This window comes from Rhincodon typus, chromosome 10 (assembly GCF_021869965.1).
Source record: "Rhincodon typus isolate 14 chromosome 10, sRhiTyp1.1, whole genome shotgun sequence".
Taxonomy (NCBI): domain Eukaryota; kingdom Metazoa; phylum Chordata; class Chondrichthyes; order Orectolobiformes; family Rhincodontidae; genus Rhincodon; species Rhincodon typus.
Window position 1 is genome coordinate 15,190,023 of NC_063341.1, and position 16,117 is coordinate 15,206,139.

Sequence of the window (16,117 nt, forward strand, 5' to 3'; positions counted from 1 at the left end):
CCATCACTGAAGCCCAATGGCAAATGGAGGAGGAGGAAAAAGCTGTCAGGGCTGCGTCTGAAAGGGGAATAGGACAGGTTCATGGTGGGTGACTTTTTATCAGCCCTGTCTCCTGGGGGTGGGGAAACTCTGACAGCGGCCAGGGTTGTTTCTGGCTTGACTGCACACCCTGAACTCAGGCTGGCACAACGTCTCCCTCCCCGATCCCGCTCCATTTACCGATATTCCTATGGCCCTGAAGATCCTCCAGGACCCCGCTCTCAGTCAAAAAACCGTAGTCCGACTTGGTGTCGTGCACGAACTGTTTGACGGCTGCCCGGGCCGCCCCCGACGTCACCTGGTAGACGGCGGCCGACGAGCCTTTACCGAGGCAGCGCTGCGCCCGCCACAGCCGCCCGTTCGCCTGGAAGACGCCGAGCGGCGGCAGGTTGCTGCCGAGCCGGTCTTGTTCCGAGTACCAGCCGCCCGCCGCATGATACCTGCCCCTGGGCCTCGGGCCCCTAGGCCTCGCTCCGACGTAGGTCGCCATTTGCCTGGAGCGGAGCTTGTTGGAAAAGGTCGGGGATGGTAATGGTGTTATGTTGCGGGACGGCCGCTAGCTGGCTCCCGGCCCAGCTCGGCTTGGCTCGATTCGGCAGGCGGCCCCCCCACCTCGGCCTGTAAACAAGGCCGCAGGCTCGCTCCCGCTCCGCAGCCGCTGGACGGACAAGGACTGGGCCGCACGCATGCGCACCCGCACTTTGCCCCGCCCCCAAGCGGCCGTTATAAAAAAACAGGCGCGTGACGTCACTCAGTCCCACCTCCTGGTTCCGATTGGATGTTCCGGCTGCCCGTCAAACAATAGGTCACCGCCTCCACCGTGCGGCTTCACCTTTCTCAACCTCAGCCCGGCCCAAAGGCTACGCCGCATCGATGTAGCGCCTGTCACCCAGACAAACGTTGTCTTTCAAGACCGATGCAGTCCTCCTCTCTTTGAAGTGCAGTCGCCATCGTGAAGTTCGAAATGCAGACCATCTGCCCCCCGCCCAAAATTCCCTCAAACAGCGATGTGATAAGGGAGGATAATCTGCTCTGTAGATGTTGATTGAAGGATAAATATTGGGCCGGGCAATGGGTTAGCATCCCTGCTTTTTGTAGAATGTGTAGTGCAGAAGCAAGCCATTTATTCCCTCATGTTTCGGGTATTACTAGCCAAGCTGGCATTTTTAGCTCATGCCTAATTGCCCTTGAGAAGGGTAGCGGTCAGCCACCTTCTTGAACATCTGCAGTCCGCAGGAGGTAAATTCACCAAAAATCCCAGTGATGCCTGAATTCAAATAGCTCTCGGCCTAGCTGACCTGACTGGGTCAGATACCCGCTGTATTTATTGGCCTGCCCTTTGGACCGTGGCATGCATCAACTGACTGATGGAGCAATGTACTGCTGAGAGATTCCACGGACTCCAAAAGATGCCTGGAACAAAGGCAATACAGTTGAGTATCGTGGTTATCCTGCCCTGCCATATCCTAGTGGTCACAGCGACTTCTCCAGCATTTTGCACTGGTCTACAACCAGCTGTTTGTCAGACACAATCTTTGGAAAAACCTGGTGTGCTGATAGTTAATCTAAGCTTTTAAACCCTTTTAAACTGTGTAGTGCTTCTGTAAATGGGAATACCAGCCTGTTTGTTGTCCTCCTTGCCCTAGTTCTATCACAGCCTCATGATATTGGTGCCCCTCTGACTCCCATGTGCAGAGGCATAGACAGCCCCTGACCAGTGGGCAGACAAGGTTCAGAAACAAATAAAAACGACCAGCTGAATGTTGATTTGTAAACAGAAGACTTGCAGCATCCGCCCTCTCACCCCAACTCAAAGTGAACTGGCTTAACTGCAAGTCTCTCGGTTGATTAAGAACCGAAAGAACTGCCGATGCTGTAAATCAGGAACAAAAACAAAGTTGACGGAAGAGCTCAGCAGATCTGGCAGCACCTGTGAAGGAAAAAACAGAGTTAACGTTTCGGGTCCGGTGACCATTCCTCAGATCCCTCAGTTCTGAGGAAGGGTCACGGGACACGAAACCTTAAATTTTTCTTCACAGGTGCTGCCAGACCTGCTGAGCTCTTCCGTCAATTTTGTTTTTGTTCCTGATTTACAGCATCCGCAGTTCTTTCGGTTCTTAATCAATCGAGAGACTTGCAGTTAGCCAGTTCATTTCGAGTTGGGGTGAGAGGACGGATGCTGCAAGTCTGGTGTTTAGAAATCAACATTCAGCTGGTGGTTTTTATTTGTTTCTGAATTTCAGTCTGCCATCATCTGGCTTTTACGATTGGGTTTGTGATAACAGAAGAGTCATGCCCCCTCTCTCTTACACAGGGTAGGCTGGGGTAAATGGGACCGGAGAAAGGGGGCAGCACAGCGACGCCTAGTGCTGCGGCGGGGGGAGGAGGGTACCGGCACGGGCCGCGCATGCGTGGCGAACTCACCACGTCGGCCGTTGACGCTGCCGGCGCCAAGTTAAAAGTTTTGAGCGGAGACGGCGGGAAAATTTATTAAAGGTTAAAAAGCTGGGATTGTGGACGGTATGTCCTGTTTATTTGTTACCTCCGGCCCTCGTTCGGCGGAGGTTTTATTTCAGTTTGGGACAGCGGAGGGTTGTCGTTTGAACGTGAATTAATTCTTGTCGGTTGCGGCAACGCTGCTAATTCTTATTTTTCTCCCACCACTTTGCAGCTGTTTGCCCTTTTTCTCCTTTTTTAATTTTGCAACCTCGTTTCTTCAGCCGCGAAATCTCTTGCGTTTAGAAATGTATTCTTTCTTTTCAAATTAAAAATGGGAGGGGGCGGGGCAAGGGAACCCGCTTCTGGTGCTTGGGCTGTGTCAGGGTCTGGCCTCTTGGTGCATTCTCAAACTTTACTTGATTTTTAAACCCACTAGCTACCCTCAGCAAGTGCCTTTCCCACCAATAACCACCATATACCTTCAAACTGAGTGATCTGAAAGCTTGGCTCAAACACTTGTCATTTAAACGTGGGTGTGGGCACAGAAGTGGCATGTTTTGGAAGGATGGATGGACGGACGGACGGTGGAGGAGGTTACAGGTGTAGGAGTGCACATGACTTTCCACTGACTTACATATAAGATGTGATAATAGAGGATATTCTATCCTAATCTCTATTCTATTCTAACTTCTGCTCTGGTTCATCTTCTGCTTTCTACTCTCTCCTATTCTCTATTCCGTTATATTCATTTTGCATTTAAATGTAGGAGTGGCATGTTTTGAAAGGCTGGATGATGGAGGAGGATACAGGTATAGGACTGCACGACTGACTTTGCACTGAGTTACATATAAAAGCTGACAATAGAGGATATGCTGTTCAACACTGTCCTGTTCCTAGTTTCTATTCTGTCCTATTCCCCATCCTATCTTTTGGAAGGCTGGATGCTGGAGGAGGCTACAGGGATGGAAATGCAGAATACTTTCCACTGATTTACCTGAGGGAGCTGATACCTTATGTCAGGCAGCAGAGGCTAACAAACCAGTGTGGATTAACTAGGATTAGACTGGCTAATAACAGTTTGGGGGTGTCACCAAGGTCGGTGACAAATCATTATATATAGGCCTGTTCACTTAATCCACTCAAAACCTTGCAGTTTGCAATGCAAATTTTAAGTTTCTATAACACGTAAACCAATAAAAATCAAGGCTATCTTTGTGCATGCAACTTTCATTTGTTTGCATTTCTTAAAATATCTTTGAGAAAGTGAAGTGTAGCAAATTCAGGACTGTTTTTTTGGCCTTAAATGAAAAGTTCCCTTGTTATTGAACCATTTCCAAAATAATTTGGCTTTCATACAACAGTAATTGAAGATTGAGGGGAAATGAGGTCTACAGCTTTTTTAGCCGGTTGACCGCATTTCAAAGATGAAAAATCTTCAAAGCAATATCGATGAACAGGAATTAAAGTAAAACTAAGTATATTTTAATTGCGTCACTATTCTGTCTGATGCACTTGCCAGATGTGCAGTCTCTCTGGCCCCATCCTAGTGCTATATGTCAACAAACACAGGCAGTTGTCTGGTGTGTTATTTCCTTAACAACCTATGAATCTCTAATGCTGGAGCAGAGGAGGAATTTTTATGTCCTTAACATGGACACGAAGGTGCCCCATGTTTTTTTTTTTTCTCGGCACCAGCACGGATTTAAATGTGTTGCTGATTTTTAGCAAGTCTGTTTTGAATGAATTTCCCATCATGCCTTCCTGTTCTTAAACTTGGCACTCAACCAGTTTGCATTCAGTAGTATGAAACAAAAGAACATTTGCACAATTTAAGTGATTAGTAAAATGCAAAAGTAATTAATGCATAGACTTAAAACCAAAGCTCATCTCTCCAGTTTGGTCAATGTGGTCTGTTTAACTGTTCTGTCATGCTCATGAACAATAGAGGTTTCAGGGCACAAGGCAAAGACTGAAGACAGGACTGGAATTTGCAAAAAGTAGTACTTTGATTAGCAATTTAGTGCCAAAGTAGAAATTAAACTACTAAAATATTAAAGTTCATCAGTGTAGTTTTGTTGATACCACAAATTTAATTTATTTGCAAAGTTTTATTATGCAGCTCAGTTTAAAGATTAGGATAAATATCTTAACCAGTTTTTGCATGTGATTGATAAATAGATGGTTTGAATTGTAGATATCTAAACCAATAGGGGAGGCAATGATCTTGTGGCTAAACTATTAATCCAAAGACCCAGATAATGTTCAGGGTTTGAATCCTGTGGATGGTGGGATTTTGAATTCAACAAAAATCTGGAATTCAGAGGCTAATGATGATCATGAAACCATTGTAGATTGTCAGGCCAAAAAAAATACATCTGGTTCACTAATGTCCTTTAGGGAAGGAAACTGCTGTCCTTTCCTGGTCTGTCTATATATGACTCTAGACCATGGCAATGCAGTTGACTGTTAACTTTCTCAGTTATGAATGGGCAGTGCTAAGTGCTGGCCTAGTCAGTGACACCCGCAACCCATGAATGAATTTTTTAAAAATTGCACTTCCCCAACCGCTATGTGGAAGCATCAAGTGTTACTAGGTAATTAATTTTGTGTTAAGTGATTGAGTAGAAACAGCGAGTGAGGATTATATTTTATTTGCAAACCTTGCTGTAGGTAGCAGTTTTCTCACGAAGGTCTGTGATTACATCTGTTATTGAGAATTGAGATTGGACATAAAAAAAATGCTTATCTGCAGCTGCCTTGTTGTGTCTGTTAGGGTCTAGTCCTATCAATGAGAGCTATAATGTCAGCCAGGTATTTTTACAAATAGTGCAGATGCATGTAATTTTTATAGAATTATAGAGTTATTATATTATTTCATAAAAATTTAAACTATGCCATAGATCTCGGATATTTCATTTAGCTACTTTTAAAATGTGATGGTGTTCAGAATCAAATTTCCAACCGCAGCTCTATTACCCCTTTGATTTCTGTATCCACTGTTGGATATATTTTTAAAAAAATCTTACTATATGCTATTATGTGTCTAAGATGTGATTGACGTATCAAATTTGATGAATAGATTTCAGGAGGAAAATGTATTTTCTTAATACTTAACCAATGTTAAGTTGCCATCCTTCCTTCTTTGTTAAACTTCCCCCATATTAGCCAACAACGAAAGCTATAATAGATCATCTGAAGGCCCTTTTTTTAATTGCTTATTTTGAGGCAGCTTAGTGAGTGAAGTGTTCTCAACATTTGATGCCTTATTCCAAATTCTTCCCTGTGCTTATTCTTTCCCTGCTGCTTCTTTCCCTTACTGTCATAGTGTATTAGATATTTGCTATTTGTGCTTTGTTACTTTGCATAACACTATTATTTATAACTGGAGGATTTTTTTTTTAAAGTTAATTGGCTGTTCATTTTTTAACTAAATATTTGGAACCTCAACCAAGGATAAAACCGCAAATGTGAAATGGTTTAGACAGGAGCTTTTTTGCACATCTTTTATTTTATGTACTGTTCAGCTGCAGAAAACAGTCAACATTAACAGTTCCATGAAGTGTAGGGTAACTATCAAAGAAGAAACCACTCAACCCATTACTCTGAGCGAAACCCCAGGAAACTAATCCATGGTTGATGAATAAATAGGGAGACACTAACTTAACTTTCAGTGTCACCTTCCTTTTTAGTGTTTCCTCTTCTTTTTGTGCAAAATTTCATCCTTCTCTGGCGGAGTTATGAAGGTCCAGGCAATCAAAAATCAATAGTTAAAATTCACAAGCCCTCACATATGGTCTCAAAGATCTTGGGCATGTGAAGCTCACTTCTGATGTGCTGAATGGGAGTTTGTCTCCTAGTTGTTGCTGTGTTTTTGTGTAGGGGTGATCTATGCTCAAAAGAATGAGAAATAAAATTAAAGTGTTGGTATGTTAGCAAATTTGGGAGCAATTATGATATCTTGCTTGGCTCCAGTACAAAGGTTTGGTCCTAAGCAAAGACACTGATTTCTAAAATAACACTGTTTCCTTGTTAGCCCAAATGGAGGGGGAGAACAGACTTCCATATCCAATTTGCAAATTGGATTATATTGTGAGTTATTGTCGCAAACACATTTTAAGTGGATCAGAAGCCAACAACTTCACAAAAGCTGACCTATCAAAGGTAAGCATTTTACTATTATTTTAGCTGTTGTTTGCACTCTAGGATGCATTGCTTTATATGGACAGCTGTACTAAACAATGTCATGCAAATCGTATTCTGCTAAAGTGGAGTTATGTCCTTTGTAAGGCCAATCGTTTAATTGCTATAGAGAAGCATTGACCTAAGGCTATTTACAATCTTTTAATGCTAGTATAGGGAAATGTACACTTCACAGGTGACTCCTACCTAAGATTAGGCAACATAGTTAAATGATTGACTTTTTTTCCTCAAGATATTTGTAAATTTATAATAAAGTAAATTTGAATTGGTGTTGGTAACTTTTCACAGGTATCTTAAGTCATGACTTGGAGGCTTAATTGTTGCAGTGAGAGATCCTAACCTTTGGAATTTAGGGAGAGATACATGTTTAGAAATTTTTAAAGATATACCTACTTCTAGCCTGGCTAAGATGTTTCCTCTGGTCAGGGAGTCTGAAACTGGGAATGCAATTTAAAAATAAAAGGGATGCTACTTAAGTCTGAGGTGAGATTTTTTTTTTTATTCAGGCGGTTGTGAACCTTTTGTAACTCTATATCATGGAGGCCTATGGAAGGTCATAGAGAATTAATTAATTTTTGATTACCAACATCATATAGGTGATGAGATAGGTAAAAGTGTTCGATCAGTATTGATTGTATTGAATGGCAAGGCGGGCTTGAGGGCTTAATGGCCTAATCCTGTTCCTAGAGAAAAAAAATTGTAAGAGATTTTCTAAGAGTAAAACAATGTTTGGTTTGGAACCTAGAAAATTGGTTTGATTTTTGATTTTGCTCAAGAGTTAGTGCACGAAGGAGGGATTTAGATTCCTGGATCACTGGGACAGTTTCTGGGGGAAAATGGGATCTCCTACAAGTGGAATGGTCCACACCTGAACCGGAATTGGGCATCCTTGTGGGATGGTTTGCTAGTATTGTTAGTCGGAATTTAAACTAGTTCAGCAGGGGCAGGGCACACAATGCGTTAGTTTAATAACAGCACAGCATAACTTAGAAAAGGTGCCAAGGCAGAGTGGGTTCAGCCATCTGATGTTTCAAGGGTGTAAGGTGAGGCTAGATGGCTGTTACCTTAGTGCCAGATGTATTAAAGGTAAAACAGATGAGTTAAGGGCATGGATTGATACATGGCAACAACATGGTGGAGACATGATTGAGGGAGGGACAAGACTGACAACTTAACAATCAGGAGTATAGGAACTTGAGGCAGGATAGGGGAGGGTACAAATGTATAGGTGGTGTTGCGTTATTAGTTAAGGAGTCAGTTACTGCAAAAATGAGGGATGGTATCTTGGAGGGCTCATCAAATGAAACATTGTGAGTAGATCTTGGGAATAAAATGGAAACAGTCACAGTCTTAGTAGTGTATTATAGGCCTTAAACAGTGGGCAATTGAAGAGCAGATGTGCAGTCAATTCACTAAGGTGGGTAAACATAGTAGGGTAGTCATATTAGGGAATTTCAACTACCTCTATTAAACACAATTTAGAGGAGCAGATTTCTTAATGTATGCAGGAAATCTTTTTATGTCAACATGTAGATGTTGACAATGCAGTGCAGGGAATTAAATTGGACACGTGTTCGAAGTGACAGTGGGAGAGCATTTTAGTGACAGTGACAATATCATGCCTTTTAAATTTGTTATGGAAAAGGAGAAAGATAATCTGCAAAAATAGAGTTTTGGATTAGGATAAGACAGATTTTATTAAAATAAAGCAGGATCTAGCCAAAATAGACTGGGAACAGACAGCTACTTGGGGGTAAATCCACAGCAGAACAGTGGGAAGCATTCAGAAAGGTTCCAGGGGAGTGCAGGGCCAATGTTCCCTTTAGGGTGAAATGTAGGAGCAATAAGCGCGCAGAACCATGGACGTCTAGGAATATTCGAGACAGGATAAAATGGAAAAGAGAGAAGTGTAACACGTGCAGAGGAGCAAAGCAATGGAGGCTGTGGAGGAGCATGGGAAATGCAGGGGTAACTTGAAAGAAATCAGGAGAGCAACAGAGGGGTCATGAGAAGACAATTGGGAAGAATCCGAAGATATTCTACAAGTATTTCAAGGGGAGGAGAATAACCGGGGTAAGAGTAGAGCCTATGAGGGACCAACGGAGTAATCTGTGCGTGAAGCTGGAGGACGTTGGTAGAATGTTAAATGGGGACTTCACACCTGTCTTATTGGGGAGAAGAAGGATGCAAATGCCGAATTTGAGAAGATGGCCTGTGAAGTTCTTGGACAGATGGATTTAAGAATTGAGGCAGTATCGGAGATTTTGGTGGATTTAAAAGTGGACAAATCCCCAGGCCCGGAAGTCTTGTCTCCCAAGCTGCTGTGGGAGATGAGGGAGAGGATTACAGGGGCCCTGACCTAAGTTTTTAAATTGTCCCTGGCTACAGGAGGTGCCAGAAGACAACTAATATAGTTCTACTTCACTAGAAGAGTAGTACAGATAAATTCGGGAACTATAGATTAGTGAGTCTAACATCAGTGGTAGGGAAACTATTGGAGAAAATAGTAAAGGATAAAATTTGTCTCCATTTAGAGAGGCAAGGTTTGATCAGGGATAGTCAGCACAGCTTTGTCAGAGGAAGTTCATGCCTAACAAATCTGATGGAATTTTTTGAAGGAAGTGATCATGTTTGGATGAGGGTAGGGCAGATGATGTAATTTATATGGATTTTAGCAAGCCCTTTGACGAAGTCCCACATGGAAAGCTGATTAAAAAAAAGGGAAAAACTGATGGGATTCAGGATAGTTTGGCAAGATGGATCCAAAATTGGTATGGTGGTAGGAGAAGGCTGTTTGTGTGACTGAACCTGGTGTGCAGTGGAGTACCACAGGGCTCAGTGCGGGGCCCCTTTATTTGTGATATAGATAAATGATGTAGATGTGGGACAAGTGGTAAGGAAGTTTTCAGATGACATGAGATTGGCTGGGTGGTTGACGGTGAGGGGGAATGTGTTGGCTTACAGGAGGATATTATTAATGGATTGGTCAGATGGGCAAATCACTGGTAGATGGAATTTAACCCTCATAAATAGGAGGTGATGCACTTTGGAAGAAGGAACAAGGCAAAGGAGTGAGAATGCAATAAATGGCAAGACATTAGGAAGCTCTGAGGAATCGAGGGATCTTGGGGTCCTTGTCCACAGAGCCCTGAAGGAGGCAGACAGGTTAATAGGGTGGTTAAGAAGTCATACGCAACATTTGCCTTCGCTAGTTGTGGTATAGATTACAAGAGCAGGGAGGGCATGTTGGAACTGTACAGAACTTTGGTTACGCCATAGTTGGAGTACTGTGTGCACACTGTAGTCACCACACTATAGTAAGGCTGTGATTGCACTGGAGGGAATGCAAAGGAGATTCACCAAGATGTTGCTTGGGATGGAGCATTTCAGCTATGAAGAGAGGCTGGATAAACTCTGATTGTTTTCTTTGGAGCAGAGAAGGTTGAAGGGGAACTGACTGAGCTGTAGAAGATTATGAGGGGGTATGGACAGTGTGACTAGAAAGCAGCTGTTCTCCCTTAATTGAAGAGTCAGTAACAAGGGGGCGCATTGTTAAAGTGAAAGGCAGGAGGTTTAGAGGGGATTTGAGGCAAACCTTTTCCACCAAGAGGATGGTGGGGGGGTCTGGAATGAATTGTCAAAGGGCTTGCTAAAATCCATATAAATTACATCATCTGCCTCTGTCTGGGAGGGTAGTTGAGGTGGGAAACCTCACAACCTTTTAAAAGTACTTGAATGAACACTTGAAGTGTCATAGCATTCAAGCTATTGGCCTAGTGTGGCGAGGTGGGACTAGTGTAGGTAGTAGTATATTTTTAGGAGACTTGACGGGCTGAAGGCCCTCTTCAGATCCTAACAAAAATAGAATAGTTATCCTGATAAAAGCCACAAGATTGAATGTAAAGTGAGTGAAGTATGTCGTTGAAACACTAAACAAACACAATATGGTTTATTTAAAGAAATTGGTGCCAACAAACTCTTCTACATTCATATATTATGTTAGATATTGGGCTTGCATATTTTTTAAAAATACAGTTTTATTCTATGTAAGGTACTATTATAGGAATATGTCCAGTATGTAAATGTAATGCACCAGCTGCTACACTTTTTTTGAATTAAATAAATTTATTGTCATGCACTCAAATAAGTACAGTGAAAAGTTTATAAGTTGCCACTTAGGTACAAAGATACCTAGGTACAGTTTCTTCAGTTACAAGATTAGTTACAGTATAAAAACGTCACCAACACATGGCTCCATCTTGGGTGCAGAGTACCTAGGTACAATTCTTATTTACAGAATAGAGAAATGAAGAAAAAAAGTTACATAACAGCTATACACAGTATAACCATGGGTCAGAAAAACAAGAAGCGAAGTTAAAAAGATAAGCATATAGTCTCTCTCCAAGGGCTGTCTGCAGCAGACCAGCGCAGAGGGTCTCCACGTGGTCTGACTGCTGGCTGCTGCCACGCTGCACACTGGGCTGTTGACGCCACGCCCCGCACTGGGCCGCAGGCACCCCCACTCCGGGCCACCGACCCTGCTTCAGAGGCCTGGAGTCGCAGGCCCAGGCCAGGTGTCCAAGGCCGAGAGAAGGGAGGAAAAGAGGGAGAGAAAAAAAAGAATGGGTGGAGTGGACGAGCTCCAGCTGGAGTGTCCTATTCTGCCGCCATCTTACCGGAAGATATTTTATGAATTTGTTATAGAACCAAAATGAAAGAAGAAAACTGTAAGCTTTACCTGAAACCCAAAATTTCGCAAGCAGTTTATTGACCTGAGTTAGAATATTTAGGAGCGAATATTACCCAGTTTCTTAGCTAATTATTACAACAATGCTGATACTTTACATGTATTGAAAATTAAATATTTCAGCTTAATCGTTCTGGTACACTGACTTTTAAAAAATTTTTCAACAGCCAGAAGCTGTACAGAGACTGTACATGAGATGTCTACAGATTGTTTTTGATGCACGTCCAGATTGCTTTTACATGGTTAGTATTCATCCCATTTCTTTCAAAGGAAAAAGCAAATGTGTATTCATTGTTCTCCACTTCTGCATTCATTCAGCTGGAGTATGCCGGTAGGGTTAGTTGTAATCTGGTTTCCCAATGTTACCACTGAAAATTGACAAGTATACATGAATAGGGCTTTGTTAGGTATCTGGCAGAGTAAACAATGAATTTGAATATATCAATTAGCCTCTCTCAAGTGCAATGCTTGGCCTTATTTCCATGGAGAAATCAGATGTTATTATTCTTTCTGACTTTTTACAGTTGATCCTGGTGTACAAATGGACTGATTCATGAATTTCATTAAATCAATCAATGTTGAACAGTTCCTTGCATGGTCACCTAAGGGAGCTAGGAAGGTATTATAATACATTTGGTTCGTTAGTATTTAGAGCTAGCAGGATAATATCTAGAGTGAAGTCAGAATGCATTACATGTGTCATGAAGTTATCAAATGCATGGAATATTTGAGTTGTATGAATATTGTTTCTTTGTTTGTAACATTTATCCTTGGCAAGTGTTCCACAGTTCTTGACTTCAACATTATGAAACATTTCTTTTTGCATGTAACTTTCTCTTGGCCAGCATCTGAAAAGTGCTTTTATGAAAGTGGATTGTACATTTTTAAGCACTTCTAAAGTTATAAATATGCCTATTGTACTCATAGATGCCTGGAGATGAAAACATGCCATATCCTCAACTTTCTGAAGGTTTTATCCCACTTCTGAATCTTTATGTTTGCATGTAAGTATTAGAAATCTTTTAGAATAAGATATCTTGGACACATGAAAATCAAAGATGTTTTTTGGAGCTCTGTTAATTACATAGATGGTGACTGTCAATTTCTCTGTAACCAACATTTATTCAGTTTGTGTACTTGTTACTATATTGAATTTGGTTGTCATTTAGACATCCTTATTATTCAACTTTCAATCTATTTTGAACAGTACTGGAAAAATGTCATTCTAATATTCATGAACTGTCGTGAAATTTAATCTTCATCAGATTAGTGATCACATTGAATGAATGATGAGTAGAAGTGGTGTAAATGGTTTTCAGAGTTTTGGTGCAATCTTCAATGCAACTATCGTAAATTAATTTCAACATGCAACATGAGATGGATCTTGCATTTGAATTTGGTTTTAATGAAGTCCAGAAATTGAACATTGACTTTTGTATAAATTTTTGGAGGTTGAGGATTACAGACTTGGAATCAGCTCCACATATCTCTAAGATTCTGTGACCGTTGGGCAATAAAAATGCTTTTAAAAATACAATAAAAGTAGTATCCAGTTTAAATACTCCAGGTCTGACTTTATACTTCTAGTGCACTTTTAAATTTTTTTTTATATAACTGTTTTCAGCAATATTATGGTGTGGAGGTGTTGGAGTTGGGGTGGGCAAGGTCAAAAATCACATGACACCAGGTTATAGTCCAACAGGTTTACTTGAAGACCCAAGCTTTCAGAGTCTCACTCCTTCTTCAGATGTCAGTGAGAGAGGTGGCACTGGACACCGAATTTATAAGCAAAAAATCAAAGGGTCACAGAACTGATACAGTGTTGAACAAGCCTAAGATGGCTGTTTATTCTTTAATCAGTTAGAAAGGATTAATATGCAAATTCCATAATTTCTTTCAAGTCTCTGCCCTGTGATAACTAAAGGTTTTATCTATTCCCCCAGTATACCAGAGGTGACATCCCAGGTTAGACAATGCATTTCAGGTGTGAGGCCTTGTTTAGAATCTGGCTGTGTATCAACTTGGAGTCCGTGTGTGTGAGAGTGAGAGTGGCCTTCAAACTTTCAACCTCCCTCAGGAACAGGAGGGCGGTTCTTTTGCCTCTAGCCACTTTTCTACAGGCTTGCAGAACCTGCAACATGAGTGAAAGTGTTGTGACCTACAGTTATGTGTGGCGTGTAATGAAATGAACGAGACTGACAGCATGATTAATGGGAGTGGCAGTGGCATTTTGAGTGGTACACACTCAATCGACAGGACATGAATGTTTCTGTATTTTCCCCTCCATAGGGTGCTGCATGAGCGGGAAAGGTGGTGAGATGTTATGAAGGAATGAGGGGGCAGCCCAGAGGGCATGCAGCATTAGTCCTGTCGCAGGCTAAGTGGGGAGGGTGGTTTGAAGGAAGGTGTTGCAGGCAACCAGAGTGAGGGTGGTGGAATATGAGCCTTGGAATGTCTATGCAATGGCACGGATATATTAAGGTGTGAGAGCAGAGAGGATCATTAATCTTTTTTTCTCAATTGCTGGTCATTCCTCTGCACCCTCTTGTACTTAACTGAGTGACGACCTTTGATCAGGCTGGCTTGGCCTTTTGTGGTGATCCTTTGGAAACATGGCAGTTCTTGGTAGCACTGTCCATCTCGGCCTCCAGATCCCTGTCAGAGAAACAGGTCATTCTCTTCTCTGTCATCTTATCCACACGTCCTTGATCGAGCAGAGGAGCTTCATAATGCCACTGTTTCTCTGGGTCTACTGCATTGCTTTTAAAGATGGCACTGATGGAAGGGGCTCCAATGTTTTGACAGATGTTCGCTAGGTGTTCCAGGAATGGTGTGTATTGTGATGGGATAGAAATGTGACAGAAGAAACACCAGAGAGATAGGGTAGGTAATTAATGAGGCAAGTTTGGTAAAATATGCAAAAAAAACCTCCTTGGTCTTTCAGTAAGAAACCCTCAAACCTGACACAACTCAGACTTGGCCAAAAATAGTACGATACCATTCTTAATACTTTTGTCTGTACTGTGCAAGCGGAGGTGCTGGTGTAGTAGTTATGTCACTGGGCTATTAATCCAGAGCCCCAGGGTAATTTTCTGAGGATATAGGTTAGAATTGCACCATGACAGCTTAAAACAAAAGTCTGGAATTAAAAGATTAGCCTCATGATCACCATATAACCACTGTATATTGTCATAAAAATTCATCTGGGTCACCGATGTCTTTTAGAGAAAGAATTTAGTCAACTTTACCTGGTTTGGCCTATATGTGACTCCAGACCCACAGGATTCTGGGTCTGTGCTCTATGAAGTTTAGAAGGATGAGTGGGATCACATTGAAACTTGCAGAATACCAAGAGGCCTGGATAGAGTAGACGTGAAGATGATGTTTCCACTGGTAGGAGCGACTAGGACCTGAGAGCATAGCCTACGAGTGAAGGGATGACCCTTTAGAAATGAGATGAGGAATAATTTCTTCAGCAGAGGGTAATTAATCTGTGGAATTTATAGCTTCTACAGGCTTCTGTGGCAAAGTCATTGAGTGTATTTATGACAGAGAGAGATAGGTTCTTGATTGTTATGGGGAGAAAGCAGGAGAATGGTTTTGAGAAGTGGCCGTATTCTGCTCCTGTATTGTATAGTCTTATGAGTACTGTTATGCATGTGCTGAATTTTTATTTGAGAAATCCTGTAACACTGTCTAAACTAACACTTTTGTTTAAATTGTTTTTCTGTGTTCCAGGCATAATTTAAAATCACTCTGCGCAATTCCATATTTTGAGATGAGTGATCTCTTGAATCCTAGTAAGTTTTCCACTTTTTTAACTTAAGTTCTAGATTCAATGTGTGTGTAGAGATATATACATGATAAATGCAAGCCCTTGTAAATGGATATACCAAATCTCGGGACAATATATATTTTGGATTCCAATTTTGATTAACTGAAGTAAAACATACTTTGCTGTTATCAAATTTAATTGTTGAAGCAAACAAAATATACTTCTGAAATGTGACAGGAAAATTGTGCTTTATTCAAGTGCACAAAGTATGAATAACTTATTTTGCTGTATTTGTTACTTTCAACTATAACTATATATTCAAAACTACTTCAAAGTGTTTAATCTCAAAGTGCTGCACTTGAATTTTGCAGGAATCTTAAATAGGATGTTTTTTCTCAATAGTTGATCTGATTCACCAATTTTTTTTTATTTTAAACATAGAATCAAAAGGTACCATTGTCATCATGAGTGGCATAATCAACTTTCTTCAGTTCAGAAAAAGAACCCTCGAAACTTACCTGAACCAACAAAAAAGTTTTGTAAGTGTTGATTGTGATTACAAGGTTATCCTTTTTTTGTCAATGTATAACAGTGTGTGCAGCAAGGTTCCCCTAATAATGATTGGGTTGGTTAGTTCTATACCAAAAAACATGGAAAGATCGAATTAACTTGGAATTATTGCGTGTGGATATTTTTTTCATTTAGTTTTTTATTGTCTAGTTTTTATCAATCAAATTTATTTACTTTCTGATAGTGTTTGAGGTTACATGGCATGTTATTCCAGATGAGAATTTGAGAATGAGCTCTTGACAGTTTTCTTTCTCTCTCTAATTTTCACCAACCAACGCTTTTTTAATGATTTTAAAAATGTTGAATCCTTGGAAGACTATTGTTTGTGGAAACCTATAACAATAAAT

At 41.2% G+C, this 16,117-nt stretch overlaps 2 protein-coding genes across 4 annotated transcripts in view; one reads left to right on the top strand and one right to left on the bottom strand.

The window, feature by feature from the left end:
• uhmk1 (U2AF homology motif (UHM) kinase 1) overlaps nt 1–738 on the bottom strand; it is a 36,565-nt gene extending 35,827 nt beyond the window's left edge. The window contains exon 1 of the mRNA XM_020530595.2: nt 220–738. Coding sequence (XP_020386184.1) covers nt 220–529 — 310 coding nt within the window. The 5' untranslated portion in view covers nt 530–738. The remainder of the gene's footprint in view (nt 1–219) is intronic.
• A 713-nt stretch (nt 739–1,451) lies between these two features.
• The window catches only part of nuf2 (UF2 component of NDC80 kinetochore complex), a 31,519-nt gene continuing 16,853 nt past the window's right edge, over nt 1,452–16,117 (top strand). Inside the window, exons 1-6 of one of the 3 annotated variants that reach the window (XM_048601861.1) lie at nt 1,452–1,471; nt 6,512–6,639; nt 11,593–11,667; nt 12,353–12,429; nt 15,164–15,225; nt 15,642–15,739. In XM_048601861.1, coding sequence (XP_048457818.1) covers nt 6,517–6,639; nt 11,593–11,667; nt 12,353–12,429; nt 15,164–15,225; nt 15,642–15,739 — 435 coding nt within the window. In that variant the 5' untranslated portion in view covers nt 1,452–1,471; nt 6,512–6,516. Of the gene's footprint in view, nt 1,472–2,194; nt 2,355–2,436; nt 2,560–6,511; nt 6,640–11,592; nt 11,668–12,352; nt 12,430–15,163; nt 15,226–15,641; nt 15,740–16,117 lie in introns of those variants that run through there. The other 2 variants (XM_048601860.1, XM_020530596.2) reach the window with 2 other exon arrangements.